The following is a 20,636-nucleotide window of genomic DNA, read 5'->3' on the forward strand; positions in this document are numbered from 1 at the left end:
GCTTTAGATAACATAACAAAGTCAATCATTCGATAGTTTTGTAAGCGTTAATCAAATAAAAATTCTATATTTAACTGAGCCTTGTTTTTTACCTTTAGTATGTTGTTGTTGTTTTGATTCTCAGGCATACGGAGACTGAGTGGGTTGTCCTTAAAGGCCTAGTTTAATCCTTCTTTAAGTGACGCCCCCCCCCCCCCCCCCCCAACCGTATATTGTACACAGCCTCTGTGTATTGATCTTAATCTAATTGCCTAATTGTCTTATCAGATCTCCGAACTGATTATCCTGCTGTGCAGTTTGGGAGGTTTTATTATAGAAATGGACCCTAAATGGCCTTGAGCCAAGAAACAAATAAACAGGAAATTGGCCCCTACTGTGACATCAGTGCAATTAACAGGCGATGCACAGCAGTGGATTGTCATGCCAAACATTCTTTAAACTAGGCCTTTATTTAAATAATCCTTACCATGGTGATACGTTTATGTCTTTAGTTCACTTTCATTGAGACCGTTGCCTAGTGCTGCTTAACAAGGTTTATTCTTCTACTATTTGGCTTGTCCCTGTATTTGTCAAAATATAAATTGTCCTTTAAAATGAAACTCTAATTCAAAGTCAATACATATACATGTATAACAAACATCCATTTAGACTGATAAAGCTTCAACTACTTACTTAATGATGAATTTATGGAAAATATTAATTACTGATAACAAGATTGTGATCGTGTATTTAATAGCAGCTGAAAGCGCAAAAATATTAAATGATTGGTGAATGCTGAAAGATTTACTGTGGTCTATTATAGTCTCATAAGGTAAAAATACCTTGTTTTATGCTCATTTCTTTCTAATTAATTCCGGTATCCTTCATAGGAACCATTGTTTTCGCCATTTAGTCATCCTTTTTGGATATATTAAAACACTTTTGAATTGTTTTAAATCTTATCTGGGAGTAAGAGTGCATCTTTAAACCAACTTTTTGCATGGATGAAGACCCTTAACTGAGTCTCATTTGCAAGTATTTTAATTCTGATGATATAACATGATCTCCGGAACTTCCGTTTGATATGCAAACAATGTTTAGTTTGAATGTAACCTGATTGTTACTTGCAAAGCGATTTGCTTTCGGTAAAAGAAACTTGTTATATACAACCTCAGCATTGACCATTTATTAACACACAGTATCAAATAGACATCATATATCTCAATACAATTAATGAATTGTACAACTTTCTGCTAAGACTAAGCTTTGTTTCAATAAAATTTGATTGGAAATAACAAAAACAGCAAATTTCATTATCGAATCGGGCCACTTTTTACATAACACGAAATCCAAATGTTACATCAAAGTTTAGTGATAACTTAAAATATGCGAAAATGTTAGTTTTAAGGGATTTCGGTATTATTTCATAATTAAATATAGCATGCAGTAAATGCAAAAGTGCATCCCTTATTTCATTTTGATGGCATTTCCAAGCAAAACCTGTTGCTTACTGAAGAAGTGTTATAAACGCATTGTATTGACTCTATGCACTACTTACTGAAGAGTCGGATGATTTACGCCAGAAACAAAACAGACGTTTAAAGCCGACCTTAAATCGCTTGTTCATAACGCCGTAAATAATGGGATTACATCCGCTATTTGCATAACCAATCAACAAGGTAAACATGTGAAACTCTCTTGGAACTTTACCACTTGCAAATATAGACAATATCATGGATATACAATAAGGCAACCAGCATATAACAAACACGACTACAACAACAGTTAGTGATAATGCTAGCCGCAGTTCCTCTCTTCGTCGTAACGGCGGCGTTTTGCGCATTGACACAAGTCTGGACGGATTGATAGCTACTGAACTGGAGAGTTTGGTTTTGATTGACATAGTTGAAGTAGGTTTAGATGCAGTCGACCGGCGACGAAGATTTTGATGCCACTGTTCCGCTGATGATTTCAAGCAAGGATCCAACAATGAATAGTCTTTCACCAACGGACCTGTATTTTGATCGTACTGACTGTTAGTATTAGAAGTGCTGCTTGAGTCCATTGCTGAATTGTTCTCGGGCCCTGATGGTTTTGTTAGAAACGTTGACCCCGTAAAAGTTTGGTCTTGTATTGTCTTGATACATCCGAAGTCTGATTCTTTCAATGTATCAAATGATTTTTCTGTTACCTGCACCACTATATCATCTTTCTTTGTTTCGTTTGATTCCTGAGTCATGTTTTTGTTTTTGTCATTAATAGTGTTGTGGAAGGTTTCGAGTTCATGGTATTTGTTGTCAGCTTCACTCTCAGCGGTTTCATCATCCATTTCAATGATTGATATATCTTTTTCGATGCTTTCGTACATTTTGCCGTTTGAGTTCATACTTTGGATACCAGAAATAGTTAATGAAGAACTATCGAAACCAGCTACCTTTTCGTTTTCGTGTGTAGTACTGACATCTTTTCTGATTGTACTATGTCGAGTTCTTCGAAGACATGAATCCTTCATCTCCAACGAGTTTAAATTTCGAGAATTTGTCCTCACTCTGAGTCGACTATTTCGAACTGTACGAACTATGCATATATTACACACAGTCATAACACTGAACGGTATCCCAAAGCAGCAACCAATCATAAAGAAGGCGTATGACATGTGGTTCACCCAATCAGCGAAACAGAGCGAGTGAGTGGGTGTGTACACATACTCTGACCAGCCAATCAGTGGCGGTGCGGACAGCAATATAGACAGGGTGACCACACCTGAAACAAATCAATAAAAATCAACAACAAAATCTCAAATGGACATTTTTAACCAAAACATACTACCTTTTTTGGTTTTGGTAATGCATAATGAAATATAGACAGTTATGGTGAGTAAGCTATTTTAAAGCAGTTCTAAGCTGTTTGATTCAAATTATTGTTGATCAAGTTCTAACATGATAAAATATTTAATAGAATATATATGCTTTCCGGTGAGTTATAGAGAGAACCAGTAAAATAAAAATGTTATTTTACTGTTTCAAACAGTGAAATTACAATTTGATATTCATTACAACATAACAATAAATAAAATATAATAATCTGTCAATTAAAATCACTTAAAATCGATTTAGGGCATATGAAACAAAGACAATTGTTTCTTTCAGTGAAAGATCGCAATTCATTCCATGCATATCGGTTAAAGAATGAAAAATATTGGTGAGTGATAAAACTCTGGCTCGAGTGAAATGATAACATTGTCTGTAGTGCAGTAATAGACACATTGGCCGAATCGTATAGAATTGTCAATATCAAATAATGCAATCGTTTTAATAAAACATTTTTGAGATTTTTAAGAGTGAAATAAAATACGATCTTACACTGAATTCAAAAGATATTCTCTATATATATTTTGCCTCGTGCAAACCAAAAGTAAATTATTACTCGTATAATATAGCTTTGGTGTTCACTCGGTTATATATATATCTTACAATGAAATAGACAATAATCCTCTATTGCATTAGGCTAGCATGACATGGATACTAATAATATAGTGTTATTAGATTCTACTATTCAAGAGTCTAAATCCATTACCATACGATAAGATTTAATATTGTACCTATATAAACACTCGCCATTGCACGCAACATTTTATTGATATAAATGATTGTCTGCTCATTAAATTGCATTAATTAATCACGATTGCATGCAATCAAACCTTAAGTTTTGTATGCGATGGAATATTTAGACAAATATAATAAATGGCTAAGTGAGTTTAAAATAGTCATCAATTTTCAAATATTGGCGTATAATTCCCATTTGGGATTAATAAATAGATAACCTGACATTCAAATACCCTTAATTTGTGATTAAATAGTTGTTCAGATATTGTAGAACTGACGCCGTTGATAGTTCCACCTCTTGAGACAGAATAGAAAAATGATCCAATTGACAATAATTTACATAAAACGGTAAACCTGTAGCATTGTTGTAGTTCGAAGTTTCAACATACCTACTTTGCCTTCTGATTAGGTCCAAAATATTGTTAAATAAATGGTATAGAACAACTAATCAGAGATAATGAAATTATTTTTTTGATACAATTACTTTCCTAAAGTCTGTAAGGTTTCATACAAATTGTATTCTTTCATATTATCTTATACTGTCATTATGTGTTTACAAGTGACTCGAGCTTTCAGAAAATATAGGTCCTGCTAAATTGCACCTGGTATTATGAATTATTACTAACAACCGCTCCGAGACTGGTCATAGTGATTAGCCGAGGGATTGCAACGTTGGTACATGAGTTGATTGTCAATTGTCGTACCACTAGGCCACGGATCTGTCACATGAAATCTTACTGGAGCGCTCGTGCTTTTCTACTTACGTTACATTCATTCGTTGTTTGTTCCATTGTATCGTGAATAATAATAACGGCATTACAGACCGCATATTAACAGTCAAAAAACGTTATAAATTATAAATGGAAACCAATTAAAACATATTTTAAATAATTAATCAAACAAACACACTAAGTTTCTCGTATCGAATGAAAGTGTATTAAAATCTACATACAGGTAAGTCATCCTTCCAAAACCGGAAGGAACGCTCCTTTAAATAAACTAAACCAAATTTAACATAAGGAAACACAAAAAACCCTACTGCTCCAACCTAAGTAGAACCCTAGGACGAGCATATCTGCAAAGCAGGATTTGGATTTAATATATTAAATTGTTAAACAAGCGAACTTATCGAGCATGTTGATAATGTGTTATGATATGATTATCCACAAAAAAAGGATTTACTTAATGCATCTTACCTATTATCATGAGCACAGCATTTCGAACAGTATAGATGTTCTTGAACTTCGATGGGTGGCAGACCATGACGTATCTATTTAAAGAAATGTTGCATAACGACAGGACGCTTGTAACTAAGGTCAGCATGTTGATAAACCCTGCCAATACGCATGCGTTGTACCCCAGGTTCCATTCTCCCATCACTATGGTGTACACGGTCAAGGGCATGTTAACGGTCGCAACCAGTAAATCTGAAATAATTTAAATTTTATAGTTATTATATAATTAAAGTTTATTATTATAACAACTTATGTTTATGGTTTAACGTCACCCTTTGGAAACTTCCGTTGAACACTATTCAGTAATTTTATAGATAACGCAGTGGATAATTAATAATTGTCAACATTTTTTCTGTGTTTGATTTCAACTCCATTACCGTTAATGGACGTTATCATTGATCAGCATGATTGGCGTACACTATTTTCTACCTTAGAAATACACGACGGGAAATCATAATATTTTGTGATACGTTGAAAATGCTCTAACGCGTCTTCGTTTGTAAGGCGCCAATGAGTGGGAAACAGTGATTATGGTTTATTGATATTCATTTTTAGAAGCTTTTAAAGGTACAATAATACAATCGGGGAATGTATTTCTACACAATATTAAATACGTGATGTATTTAATGTAAAATCGAAATTTGATTGTCGCGAACTTGCATTACTTTCTAGAGCTTGATGTTGTCAACGTTTCATAGGTTTCAGCAATTCTTTCACATTACTAAAGCTTTTAATTGACAAATTGTTGCCTCGTTCTAAATTTAAGGACTTTGTTTTTGCTATACTTGATGCACTAGGCTCGATTTTGCGAACGTCAGGTGCGAATGAATAGGTTGTGGTGTTTATGAATTGTAATTTTGCAGGAAACGATTTGTGGAAAAAAAAATAAAAAAAAATCCTGGATCTGATCCGATGCCATACACTGTATGATAGTTTTTTTGTTGTTGTTTTTTGCAGTGCATGTCAATCTCGATTACATTAGTTTCATACTTTGTATCGAGTATATGAAAGCATTGAACAGCATCCAAGGACAACATAAATGTCATATTATTGAGCAAGAAATCGTTCAAGGAAACTTATTTACAATCCTATTTGGAACTTCATTCCTTGATTATTATTTTTTTCATAACTCCTACAATCCACCAAAATGAAAAAAGAAACCATACACACTGTTGACATCCATTTTCAAATCATTGACACTATAACGGAAGACGTGTTGGACCACTTTCAACGTATAAAATGTTATGGCTCCAATGATTGACGGCGTGAAAAGAAGTGCTAGAATTACATATAAAAAACTGCTACGAAATATGTAATAGATACTGTGCCGATTTAATATAATTCGATGCAATGAAAACAGACTAGTAAGTGGAACTAGTCTGATACAAACCTTTTATAAGTTGTTATAGCAATATGTGTCCTCCATTTGACTTTCATTGGATAAAAGTTAAATGTTAAAGTACTGATGTGTACTGTACCTTCTTGTTTATCTATTGTTAATGACCATGTTGTTCAGGTGCCATGAAACCAGAATTGTATGGAGTTTTATAAATTGTACCATGTGTGATAGTATTTGTTTCGTCTACACATTAACTCCGATATCGAAACGGTAGCAAGTAAACTGGGCTTAACCGTTTTATAACTACCACGTGGATAAATTACAACGCTATCACCGTACGTTATTTAATGAACGTTGTCTTTGGCAATATGGTGCACAACAGTTACGTCCAACGCAGCCACAAAGCGCTATATAATCTCAAAAAATCGGATTGTACTCAACTTTTGGCTACTGAGCTTGTTTCTGTAGTTTTTCACATAAGTACTGTAGGTGCATTTACTATTTCTTGACTAGCTCGTGGTCCCGATTTTCACGATAAGTACTCTTTGTTTCATAAAATCAAGATTAAGCGAGTTATTTGTTCTTCGATTAATTTGATGACATTCATAATTATATAACCGCTATTAAATAAGATCCGTTTTATTGATCTATATATCGAAGTAGGTCAATCATGTATGTTAATAACTATGTTCTATTGAAGAATTGAGAATATGTTGATTCACATCTAGAGTTACACAATTCATTTCAACTCTAAAAATTGACTAAATGAGAACAGATATAATGATTAATGCAATTAATCAATTTCAAACAGTTTTCTGACTATTAATGGTGCATGTTAGATGTTGTGGAAAATGGAAATAAAAAAAATACATCATTGCAAACAAGTATTGTCAAGTCATCTATCAGTCCATAACCTAATATGTTATGTATGTTTTCTATCATAAGGAATTAACAAATATTTTAATGCAAAAGTGGTTAAGAAAGACCAAGATTTCTAAATAAGTCGATGGTTTTTATATTTGTTTAAGGTCCTATCTTCAGCAAGCATAGTACGAGTATGGCTTTTCAGAATTTAGAAAATCAATCGAAATAGAGTTTTGACAGGATGGCTCCCTTGTTAAAGGTTCAATCCTTAGCAAGTATAAGATGAGAATTACGTTCACACACATGCAGGTGTTTTGAGAGCTAAGCAAATTTTACAAAGTAATACTTTAACAGAATGTTGTTAATAAGTCATTAGCATTCTCGAAAACGCGAATGTGCTACAGGATAAGGAATGTTTTAAGACTATCTAAACAACAATGGCGTGTGGCGTTATGGTGAGTTATTCTACTATACAAATGTTTTATATGGAATCCGGCAATAAATAAATATTGACTATACTTAACTTGTATCTGCATAGATGTAACCTTGAAGTGAATTTAAGGACCGTAACGGAATATTTAAATTCTTTTTCAATATCGCTCTATACAAATTAGATAATAATTTTGGTTTTTCTCAAGGGCCATGTGGCTTATAGAACATGTATTCAAAATAAACTATCTATCTATATAATTAAGAATAAATTGGCTTTCCCCGACGATTTTGTATTAAAGTGGGCCCTCATTACAAGATCAAGTTTTGCATTGGAAATTACAGGAGATAATTTATCGGCATTCGCATCCCTTGTACTCGTACAGGCAAGTACATATTGACGTTCGTATCTTACGTTTTCAACATATAAAAGAGCAGAAAAAGGACTGATCAATTTAAATTACTGATAAGAATACAAATAAAACAAATCATTTACGGTTGTAGTGCTTTTTGTCGATGCATGTTATAGATTACGAGACTGAAATAAAAAAAAATACAATTTGGGTGTTAAAAAGATGTATGCTTACATCTTGATAAAAATACAAAAAAAGACATTAAAAGCAAATAATTTACCACTGTAGTGATTTTGAAGTCAATTATACATATAGAGCAACTAATTTACGGCTGTAGTGGTTTTGACGATAAAGCAAAAGTTTTACGGTTGAAGTGACTTTAGTCGATGTATTTTATACATTAAGAGACTTAACTTTCTGACCTACGTAAGAAATGTTACAATTTGGGCCTCAACCGCGTTTTATTGAGAATTTAATAAACGAATTATCACTTTCGTAACATAGAATAACACATTTGAGTGATATTCATCTTATGACAAACACTGACCTTTATTGTCAGCAGGTATCCAATTTTACAAGCTGTTAACTACACGGTGGTGTGGAGTGTCACAATGGTGCAAGTAAAATTAACTGTGTGTCACTAATTGGCAAATTAATTCAAATTACCAGTCTCATCTTTTAGTATTCGTGGGTACTTACTACCTTACGTACATATTGTTTTTCATATACTCCTTTATGGATTTTTGTTTCATTAACACAATTGCATTATAATAACATTATAATCCTGATAGACATTTATCTAAATATACATATAGCTTTTATAAAACTATATTTCTGTAAAAGGTACTTTTCCCCCAACGGGATTTCAAACAGTTCTGTATTGAAATTTATTGACCGTCCGTAGGATTTCATGAATGATTTTGTTTTTTCATTTGGAAATTAATGCTTTTTCTCATGGGGATATTCAACAGAGAAGTAAATCAGACTTTACCCAACACAAGAACACCTAGAGAAAGATACTAGTAATGCATCTTGTTAACTACAACAGAATGTATACATATTGATGAAAACGTCAGCTGTTGTCAAGATATTCTTTAATGAAATAAAGTTGAAACGAGGGTCACATTGGATATAAGCTTCATTATTCTCTCAATCTCTACTTAATGTATTTCGTTATGAGGAACTTAAGTTTCTATGTTTTAATATCAAAATACAATGTATATCGAACAGGTTGTAACAGATAACGATAGGTTAACAAATGGCAGTAATTAGGGATAAGCCTACTGTTTCTTGTGCTTGAGGTATAGTGAAGTAAAGCTGGTATATTTTCAAACTCTAACTCAATTTATTCGTGAAATGATGTAACCAGAATACGCAGTACACATACCAAATTGAAACCTAATAACTTTGATCAATTTCCTGACAAAATGCTCAAGTATGTGTAGATGCAGATATATATCCAAATCTTTGAATGGACTTTTTGCTTTATACATATGAGATAAAAACACGATTTTACAAACACTGTCTGTCTACTGTATGGGTTATTATATATCCAAAGTATATATATTTATATCACTTCATTTTGAAATCCAGTACTCATATTTATTTCATTTACTGAACCCTACGAAAAACGTAAGGGGGTGTTTTTTCGCCTTGTTAAAACCTTAAGGGCTGTTTTGTCCGCTTTCAAAAGATGATATGGGGGCTTTGTCATCTATACAAAGACAATGAGGAGAAGTAGTTTTGGCCGGGGAGTGTTTTGTCCTTCGTTCATAGAATACATAAAGTGCTTTATCTAATTTATTTATATTCGGCAAGCAATGGTATTTTAAATGAAGCAAAGTATCATAGAGTCAAAGCATCACATTTATCAATTTGGCTTTTGGAGCTATCATTCAATCAGCTTTTATCTGTGGATCTGATTCCTTAAACTTTAAGCATTTATTCAATACCTGGCCCTTTCTGATCAGTTAGAAGCTACTAAGACTAAGAACGAAGCTACGAAGACTGTTTTGTCAAACATTCATTAAGACTACAAACGTTCGACAACTGTATGATGTTGTTTTCGTCCTTTATTAAACACGATGATTTTTTGCACATAACATTCCGACTGAAAACAGGCATCATAATTGAATATTTCGGTGAAGGGAGCTATTAGAGAACGACTCGTTTATTGAATGGACCGACTTTATAAGAATGGAACATTAGTGCAAGAGGTATACGGGTTCTCTTCATCAGAAAGGAGCTTCTTGATCAGCATTTTCCAAGATTCTAGTGTCCACAGAATTACATATTGGGACATACCTGCTGATTTTATAAAGGCAAAGTATATACTGATATTTTGATTTATTATGCAAGTACCAACGCCCCATCCGTTTCAGCAAAACAGTAAATAAACTGTGATTTAGAGAAAAAAATCGCTCCTGACTGTTTTAATACTCTCTGTAAATGTTTAATTTTCGGGAGCAAATACGTGTTTATCTTTCAAAATACAATCGATCTACAGTTTTTTTAATAATATAATGAAAACTACAGGGACTAGCCCAGTGGTTGAAAATCCAAAAAACCCTGCTTAGGGGGACAAGGTAAGGGACGAAACGCATGAAGCTAAAGACACAAATATATTTCTAAAAGAAAAAAAGCAATCTGTATGGGGCAGTCTAAAGGTAATACATTTAGTTTGGAAAGACTTATGACACCATGACAATATAACAAAAAATCGAAATGAGATAAGCAAGATATCAAACATATATTTATCAGCACTGCTTAAGTATCTAGGAAAAGATTATTGTGTGACCAGATTTTACTTCCAATCGCGAGATAAGCGCTAGTACATGTACCACTCTTGCTTTCTTTAAATAAAATATTACGTAATTTGTCTGCGTTAACAACTATCTGCATCAAACTGATTTCTAAATGTTGACAATTCTATTATGTCATTACCTGCACTTGAAAGACCAAGAATAAACATGCTGGTCAATGTCCTTAGCGCTCGGGATCGGAGGACCACAATCCAGAGGGACAGGTTTCCAATGAAGCTCACACTGATCAATAAACTTAAAACCATTCCTTCTATAACTCTATTTGTCGTAGGGATGTCTTCTGTCGTCGTCAACGCCACTGTCGTCTGCGTAGTGATATTTCCTGAATTACTCATAGTGCTAAATCTAACTCGAACTTGTTTGTGATTTTTGTTTGTAGACTTGAAATGTTGTATAACTTCGCTATACGTGCTTTACCATTTCTCGCAAGTTACCTAGTTTATTTGAATGCTTTGAAAAGTAGTCCTGAATCAAATAACTGAAGTCATTTTTACATTACTTGAAGGGATTCATCACCAATTGATATCACTGTGACATATTTATGACGGTAGATTAAATGAAATGTCCACTTTTATTACACTGAGCTTTCCCTTTTCTCACTTATGCACATTTTAATTCAACACATAAATCATTTTCAGTTACACTTTTAGCATTGGAAAGAAGTTTAGATCGTAGCTTGTAGCTCAGTTTATGGATGTATCATATATCACTATAAACAAGTCCATTTTGTATGTATTACGGTTTGCTTTGCTCAATGATATATCGTAAAAAGCCGCCGAAATAAAAAGTAATTGTTTAACTTTGATGTGTGTTTTTTTTCTTATAGAGTGGTATATCATGTTCACAATATCGCTGTTTAACTACTGTAGTAGAATCTACAAAAGTGTATTATCGTATACCATCTATACAACCGTAAAACTTGTCTATCAAAGAAGAAAAGGTATCTGTATTGAAATGGTATCTGATTGAAATTCAGTCTGTTTCTCAAGTATGTGCACATTGAAGTTAAATCCGGAAATAAACACTGAACAGTAGAAGGATAAAAGTGCGCTGCGAAAAAATATTCTGAAAAAAGCACGCGTATTTTTTAAGAAACATAATGATGCTTAGAATACACGTGAATGCTTAGCATTACAGTGCAGTCCTGAAACATTAATATCGCTAGATGTGATGTCACGGCGAAGGTAAGCAAGCCTCATTTCAAAAGCTCACTGATGAATCCAATATCAGGAAACAAGACAATTGTCCACTTTTAACGCTGTGATGGAATATTATCGCCGGTCTTTGTAAACATGGAAGTGCACTAAGCTACGTATACATCAATAATCCATCCGGTTGTATGATAAATAAATGGAAAAGTGAATCTTCTGAGACTTTAAATAATCCCCAAATAGGGTTCTTATGGTGTCTTTTTTATAGTGAACTGACTTCAACACGTTCAGTTATTCTTTTTTAGTAGATGCATCTATTTATTCATTATTTATTTATTCATTGTTTATTTATTTATTTATTTATTTATTTATTTATTTATTTATTTATTTATTTATTTATTTATTTATTTATTTATTGATTGATTGATTGATTGATTGATTGATTGATTGATTGATTGATTGATTGATTGATTGATTGATTGATTGATTGATTGATTGATTGATCGATCGATCGATCGATCGATCGATTGTTGATTGATTGGTTGATTGATTAATTATTTGCTTTTTATTCATTTATTTTTTTCATTTATTAATTGTTTATTTGTCTTTTTATTTTTAATGTTGTAATTTTTAGCATTTTAACTCTGTTTGTATCAATGATTTTGCTTGTTTCATCGTTTTGTTTTTTTGAGCATCATTTTGTTTATCGTTGAAACGAAATTGATATTGAATAAACGAATTTAGTACTAACCCATAATAAAACCACACGCAATACATATCGCAAAATACGGTGGTCCGTATTCCACTCCAGTGCAATACGGCCGTATTCCACTCTTGTGACGTCACTTCATAACAAGTATCATTGCGCGATCTTAAAATGACGTCAAAAAACAAAATAGTGCGTCGTTGAAATAAACTTCATTTTGAAAACATGTGCATTTAAGTGATCTAACCAATAATGTTTATAATAAAAGGGTTACTAGTACCGCGTTTTGATCCGGAATGTCGTATTCAACTCTCGTGGATTTTTGGCAGATATTGATTTCACTCGGCTTGCGCCTCGTGAATTCCGAATCTGCAAAAATCCACTCGAGTCGAATACAACCACCCGAATCAAAACGCAGTAAAACGTTCACAAAAAATCCTATGCGTGATTTTGTTGAACGATTTTCACTGCTTTCATTTTTGGAAGATGTTTTTATACTCGCTTTTAGATTGCCGCGGTTATGCGTGCAAATGAATGGCTGTTGTATTTTATATAAGAAACCCTTTTCAAGATGCGGAAAACGACCGTGACGAATTAACACTTGACAGACAATTATGTCCTGTCATCAAAAATAAAGTGCACTATAATTGTACTTTATATCATCACGGAACAATGCGTTCTTTATTCAAATGTATCACTTTATATAAGAATTAAAGATACATTAGACAACAAGCAGTTCTTGAATGTTCTTCTACATGATTTACGATATGATGTAACTAATCCAAGAGCTAAAAGAGCATGCATACGGGAAAATGTGCAACTAACAATATTTCCAGATATCAAAATTACTGTACTTTTGTTAACTCAGACACTAAGATAATGAATATCTCTTTGTATGAATTTTTCCTTGTTATAACGAAATAAGTAGGGAAATTATGTTTAGAAGTATAAATACATTAGAGCAAGTATGTTTACATGAAAAAAGGTACCATAGATTTAAGTTGTCTAAATATATTAAATAATTGGTAAAACATTTATTTCTATTTGCATTCTGTATTATGTGACATGTTGAATTCATATGCGTTAATGGGTTTGCTATCATTTGACAATTATGATTTGTTCTTATTAAAAAGTCAACTGCAAATGTATCCTTATTCCATTTCATTGTATTGATAAGAATTAGTTTGATCGGGTGTAAACATCAACTTTTTAAATTGTTCTACTTTCAGGTCAGCAACATTTATGTTTTTAAACCTCCATGGGCAAACAATTGTATAATAGCAATCATGTCATTTCAATCATACTGTGTCAGTAACCATTTACTTATAAGCCCACTGTTGCCCGGAAAGGGCATCTGTTTTGTCAATCTATAAACACGTAGATCGTCTTATTTTATTTTACTTTTGTCGACCTTTTTTCATTCCATCAAACTTGCTGATGTCGTGTTTATTTTATGGCCACCATGTATAGGTACCAACTTACACTAGCCTTCCAACTTCTTGAACTTCTCGGTACATATGTTTAGTTCATCTGAGTCAATATCTACCAAAGCACCGACTGATGTGATGTTGCATGATCTATTTGCTTTATTTTCCAATGGGAAAATAACAGTTACTTTAGTTTTCATTTCTGCTCGTTGTATGTTGGTGATGTGTTTCCATTAGACCATGCTCTTTTGCATTTAAACAATGTTATAGTTAGTTTTTTTGCTGCAGGGTTGTAACGTTGTCCATTGAAGTAGAATGCTTTTACAAATCGAGAACAACGTGAATGTTCATGTTCAATACCCAAGTGACATTAGGCCGAAAATTTCTTTTTTGTTACTCGTACAAAAATTATACGTTGACAAGTGTTTCCTTTAGCCATAGTAATTCATGCCTATTGCCGCAATACGAATAGATGACAAACTATGTGTTTTCTCTCATTCGAATAGTGATATTGTTAGGATCTTATACTATTTGCGTGGTGATAATTTTCTTCTCTCATCGAAATAAGTTTGAGACTGTGTTGTTCAGTAATATTGAATGACCTTTCAGGGGCGTAGCCAGCGTTACGCATTTACGCATGTGCGAATCATCGATTTGAAAAATAAACAAATAAATATGGCCCAATATGGCATCAAAGCCGAGGGCTAAGCTAAAAAATGATATCAGAATAAAAGGAAGATCAGCAAAAGTAAGCATTGCTTCTCTATGCTAAATAGCTTACTGAACATAAATCAATCACGTGATAACTATAAAGTCGGCTGCTTCGAACCTATAGATCCCTCCAAATACACCTCAGAGCTTAACATGGTAGTTCCATTCCCCCCCCCCCTGGCTATTGGGATATTCCCTCTCCCACAGCCGCCCCCGTTCGTGCGTAACATTCAGTAAAGCCTGGCTACGCCCCTGCCTTTATTCGAAGTTATACTTGAAATTTGTAGTGCGGATGAAATTGCTATTAAGAGTGTGTAAGTTTCCAAGAAAATAAGGCTTTAATGTGATAATTGGTCAATTTGCTTTAATTATTTCTAGTCCTGTTGTATGGTGTCGATTTATGTTATTGAACATGAAATGCCAATTTATCCTCCGTTATCAACAGATTGTTATTAGAAGTTTAAGTGCGTATTAATTGCCCGCGGATGGTCGAATTATTAACAGATATAAATCCAAGACCATTTCTATAAAAGCTTCAAACCCTTGTCGCTAATTATGTCCAATTATGACCTCTTATCTTCACTAAGGGTAGTGCTAACATCGAAACAACAGAATACATTTAATATAATATGTAATATCAACTGAGCTTACTAACATATTTGCTGGAAAAGTTGAGGAAAACTGTGTATTATTTGATGACGAGTGTCATATTCTTGTATCAAATGAAATGAAACACAAAAAAAACTTTCTGCTTCGCATGTGCTGAAAATGACCTGAATACCACAGAGTTGCAAAGCAATGCTATTTCCCGTACGGCATACATTACAGAAATGAAGTATTAGAAGAATTTAAAACAAAATATATGGTATTTCCATGCTAAAGATAAATACCATTCGCTTCAAAATTCGACTGGCGATTCATTCCAATGAATTTACTTGATATAATACGCCTCAGATGATCGGAAGGCAGAGGCCAAAACTCATCACGTATAACTATACCGGTCAATGATAGTGAAATGGTCACATATGTTCTTTTTCTGGAATTTTGCATATAAGCACATAGAGTAATGATGGCTGTGTCCGGTTTGAGACTTTGCCATCTTAGGGAGGGTTGAGAACTGCCAGGTACACATGATGGGCACATAGAAGCGACATGTCGGATGTAGGATGCAGGTCTTGATTTGTCGGTCGGATGCAAGTCCCATGTCCCTACCTTTAAGTTCAATGCCCCCCCCCCCCGCTTCAGGTCAGAACTCATGTTACTCTGCATATATAAATAGACGTTGGCTCTTCAATTTTTCATTGATCTGTCAAGCACGTCGGAGGAGTTCGTCCGTTACGATGACAGCTCTTGTTTGAACCATAGTTTTGTGTTGTGATACCCGTGCAAAAAATGTTCTCTTTTTTTAAAAACACACCGTGTACGAAAAATAAATACAACCGTGTCGAATTAAAACTTTAAAGAGCAATTCTACTCTTCTTAAAAAGACAAAACAAAATAAATGTTAATTTGCATTTCAGTGTCTTGATTATAATAACAGGAGCGCCGTCTGATGTTTTAGAACAACAAAAATAGTAAGATTAGCTTAATCCTGTTATAAAGGACTTAAGAAGTTTCGAGAAATTGATACCAGTCGAACAAGGGGAAAGACATTGTATTGTTTCCTTAAGATAGAATTCGACATTATTGTGCATTTCATTTTCGATGGAAGCAAATGATTTTCTAAGTGTTGTCCTCACGGTCGTTTTCCTTATCTTGCAAAAACATTTCTTATTCAAAAGATAAAACCATTTATTTGCACGTATATCTTCGTCAAATTAAACGTCAATATAAAACCATCTTACTAAAAAGATAAGCAGTGAAAATCGTTCCGCCAAATTATTCACCGGAACATAATGCGATTTGATTGATCTGTTTAATTAATTTTGCTTTTGTTACGACGATAAATCAATTGATTCTCTGTGAATATAAAATCATAAAACAAAAAAACAACTTCTACTAATAATAGAGTGATTGATCATTTCTGAAATACAATTAAGAAAATGAAACATCAACTACAACAAAAAAAAAAAAAAAAAAAAATAGTGTGCGAGAGAGTGAAGAAAGAAAGAAAGAAAGCAAGGAAGGAAGAAAGCAAGGAAGGAAGGAAGGAAGGAAGGAAGGAAGGAAGGAAGGAAGGAAGGAAGGAAGGAAGGAAGGAAGGAAGGAAGGAAGGAAGGAAGGAAGGAAGGAAGGAAGGAAGGAAGGAAGGAAGGAAGGAAGGAAGGAAGGAAGGAAGGAAGGAAGGAAGGAGTACTTATAATAAAACAATAGATATTTCATATCTGAAATATATCTTAAATATTACACTTTAAAAAAAGAAAAACGTACGTAAATAGTTTTGGAATAGACCAATGCACAAACATTTATAGAAAACCTACAAGTACCAACACTAATTGTAAAGAATATCGATGTATGTTCATATTGGTTCAATCGGCTCGTTATTCAAACGTAAGTATTCTCGAAAAAGGATCAACGAAAATACACAAAACACTGTAACGAGTGACAGGTCAATCCTAACGCATTTATGTATACAACGAATTATACAATATTTATACTACACAATGCAGGTAAATATAGTTATCGTTACAACTAAATGATAATCTTATTTTGAAAAAAAATCATACTTTGTAATATTATACCTTACATAAATGTGTCCCTTCTTTGTGTATATAAGGTTGATCGGTCCGTATATAAATATATTTAAATAAAAATCCAGTTTTCATGACGTCAGCGGTCCATATCATGTTTTTGGCCGGTCCGGACCTCGCAAAAAATATAATATGGACCGCTGACGTCATAAAACTGGAGAGTGCTGCTGGCAATTTTCACAACGACATTTAATCGCAAGTATTTTTTTTAAACGAGGGAACACAGATGAATCAGCAACATGAGTATTGCCTTCATTATTCTAACCATGTAAAGAAATGAACTATCGGGCTCTTACTAGCTCGCATTTTGGGCTTCTTTTGGGGGTAACTCTGTATCTATCGATTTTTGACCATCTGGTGTCTAGCCCTTTAAGCATTGTTGTGATAGTGTTGCCTAATGCTTAGTTACAGTGGTGCCCTCAGTTTAAAGAACTGTTTCCTATCATTAAAATATATTGAAAAAATGTGACATTATAATTAATATAGCTATTCAAGATCAGTAAATACGAAAATGTATTTTCAGCCAAATTAAAACGCTTGACACAACTAAGTATATTTGCTTAATGAATATTAAATGAATAAAAGAGTGTTTTCCCACCCAAGTCTTGTTGAATCGATACCCGTGCAAAGCGATGTTCGAAAATGACTCTTTGGTTTAGTATTAAGGTCATACGGGCACTTTTAATGAAATGTAAGTGTTTTTTTGTTGTATACCGTTTTCTTTTGTTTGTCCGTTCTTGAATTCTTATTGCTTAAACGAGAATATGGTTAAACTAGTAACTTAAAGAATAGTTAAAGGTATACGGCCCGTGTAACATCTCTATAGGCAAATAAACCATGAGTCTATGGCACACAAAATACGCTAATAATATTACGTTCTTTCCGACATTTCTATTGTGATACTGTTTTTTGCAAAAAACAACAAAAAAAACTCTGATTAAAATTCATGATCGTAAATAGTTATACCTACCTACCTACCTACCTACCTATCTTTTTTAAGCAAGTTGGTAGTCACAATTAATTATGTTTACACCTTCCACCACACTGACGTTAGTTTAGTACTTTATCTTTTGAGGTTGGGCAACGCGTGAAAACACATGTCAATCTTTGGCAAATTTTATACGGTATTGCACATATTAATCCCCTTTCCGCGTGGTTCCTGATCTTACAAAGTACACTTTTAATTAAATATACAATCCCCTTTGTAACTCCCGGTAGGTTGCAGCATCCTTCTAGATATGTTAATGGATGAAATTACAAGAGCAATTGCTTACCCCTGATTAATTGATTAATTTCTTCCTTGAATATCACAACATTTTTGTTTAAAGTACATTCATGAAAATCATGAGTCAAAGTATGTGTAAACATATTTTTTTCCGTTGAATAGTATTGTTCTGTACTGGGTCTAGCTGTTTATCAGAAAATAGTGTACTGTTAATAGTAGCATACTGATCGTGTCATAGTGGTATTATTTATGTATGTAAAACATTTAAACATTAAGATAGTTCGAGAACAAGAATCTATATAAATTATTTAAAAAATAAAGTAATATAAATATTATAAAAATTAACGATTCGTGTTATATATGACTTGTTTAAATACCAAATATTTTGTACCTTAAATGGGGGCAAATATCTTTGGTTTATGTTTTTCCAGATTTTAGGCCCCAGGCCTACACGCTTAAGTGCAGCAAATCGAAATCAGGTATTGTGTTATCAACTTTTTAACATGACATCTTAAAATAATTATTGCTCATGGGTTACGAAATTGGACGTTTTGGAAAGAAACACCATTGTCAACACACATGGCAGAGGCTTACAGCAGCCTCGGTATGATAGAAATGTTCCATGACAGTAATGATAGGTGCACCACTGTCACCCATGGCACCGGCTAACAGCAGTGTCGGTATGATTGAAACTGGCCATTGTCAGTCATGATAAAAGCACCACTGTCAACACCAATGTCATCGACTTAGACATGTATGCAGTCTCTGTATGAATGGAACTGTTCATTTATAGTAATGATTAGTGCACTACTGTCAATAACCACAGCATGGGCATTCAGCAGTGTGGGTATAACTGGAACTGTGCATTGACACAAATGATAATTGCACCGCTGTGAACACCCATGGCATCGGCTTACAGCAGTTGCGGTATGACAGAAAACTGTTTATTGACAGTAAGGTTAAATGTAACGGTGTCAACGCCCATGGCAGTGACCCACAGCAATCTCAGGATGATCAAATAATGAATTGACAGTACTGACAGTGCAACACTGTCAAAACCCTTGGCACCGGCTTACAGCAGTCAAGGTAAAATGGCAACTGCTCGTTGATATTAATGATAAGGGTTCCTTTGTTAACACCCATAACACCACCCTACTGCGGTCTAGGTCTGATGGAAAGTGTTCATTGACAGTAATGATAAGGGTTCCATTGTCAATACCCTTTGCACCGGCTTATGGCAGTCTCAGTATAATCAAAACTGTTCATTAACAGTAATGAAAAGTGCACCACTGTCAGCACGCATGACACCTGCTAACAGCAGTCTTTGTAGACTTGGAACTGTTCATTGACAGTATGATAAGGGTTCCATTGTCAGCACCCATGACACCTGCTTACAGCAGTCTTTGTATGATAGAAACTGTCCATTAACAGTTAAGATAAGGGTTCCATTGTCAACAGACATGACACCTGCTTACAGCAGTCTTTGTATGATAGAAACTGTTCATTGACAGTAAATATAAGGGTTCCATTGTCAACAGACATGACACCTGCTTACAGCAGTCTGGGTATGATAGAAACTGTTCATTGACAGTAAAGATAAGGGTTCCATTGTCAGCACCCATGATACCTGCTTACAGCAGTCTGGGTATGATAGAAACTGTCCATTGACAGTAAAGATAAGGGTTCCATTGTCAACAGACATGACACCTGCTTACAGCAGTCTGGGTATGATAGAAACTGTCCATTGACAGTAAAGATAAGGGTTCCATTGTCAACAGACATGACACCTGCTCACAGCAGTCTGGGTATGATAGAAACTGTCCATTGACAGTAAAGATAAGGGTTCCATTGTCAACAGACATGACACCTGCTTACAGCAGTCTGGGTATGATAGAAACTGTCCATTGACAGTAAAGATAAGGGTTCCATTGTCAACAGACATGGCACCTGCTTACAGCAGTATGGGTATGATAGAAACTGTCCATTGACAGTAATGATAAGGGTTCCATTGTCAACAGACATGACACCTGCTTACAGCAGTCTGGGTATGATAGAAACTGTCCATTGACAGTAATGATAAGGGTTCCATTGTCAGCACCC

The 20,636-nt window shown here is 34.1% G+C and overlaps 1 protein-coding gene across 1 annotated transcript; it reads right to left on the reverse strand.

The window, feature by feature from the left end:
• Positions 1-1,314: 1,314 nt before the first annotated feature.
• On the reverse strand, positions 1,315-11,295 carry LOC128203413 (alpha-1B adrenergic receptor-like). Its single transcript, XM_052904823.1, has 3 exons — positions 10,748-11,295; positions 4,781-5,011; positions 1,315-2,742 (listed from the first exon to the last, which is right to left on the reverse strand). Exons 1-3 carry the CDS (start codon positions 10,959-10,961, stop codon positions 1,523-1,525), a joined length of 1,665 nt encoding a protein of 554 aa, XP_052760783.1. The 5' UTR covers positions 10,962-11,295; the 3' UTR covers positions 1,315-1,522.
• Positions 11,296-20,636: the final 9,341 nt, after the last annotated feature.

This window comes from Mya arenaria, chromosome 9 (genome assembly GCF_026914265.1).
Source record: "Mya arenaria isolate MELC-2E11 chromosome 9, ASM2691426v1".
Taxonomy (NCBI): domain Eukaryota; kingdom Metazoa; phylum Mollusca; class Bivalvia; order Myida; family Myidae; genus Mya; species Mya arenaria.

What these genes read in the sequence shown, in the direction of transcription:
- LOC128203413 (XM_052904823.1), bottom strand. Translation starts at nt 10,961, where the DNA reads ATGAGTAATTCAGGAAATATCACTACGCAGACGACAGTGGCGTTGACG. An exon ending in TCTTGGTCTTTCAAGTGCAG is followed by an intron (nt 5,012 to 10,747) that starts GTAATGACATAA and finishes AAATTATTTCAG; the next exon opens with ATTTACTGGTTGCGACCGTT. An exon ending in TGCTGTGCTCATGATAATAG is followed by an intron (nt 2,743 to 4,780) that starts GTAAGATGCATT and finishes GATTTGTTTCAG; the next exon opens with GTGTGGTCACCCTGTCTATA.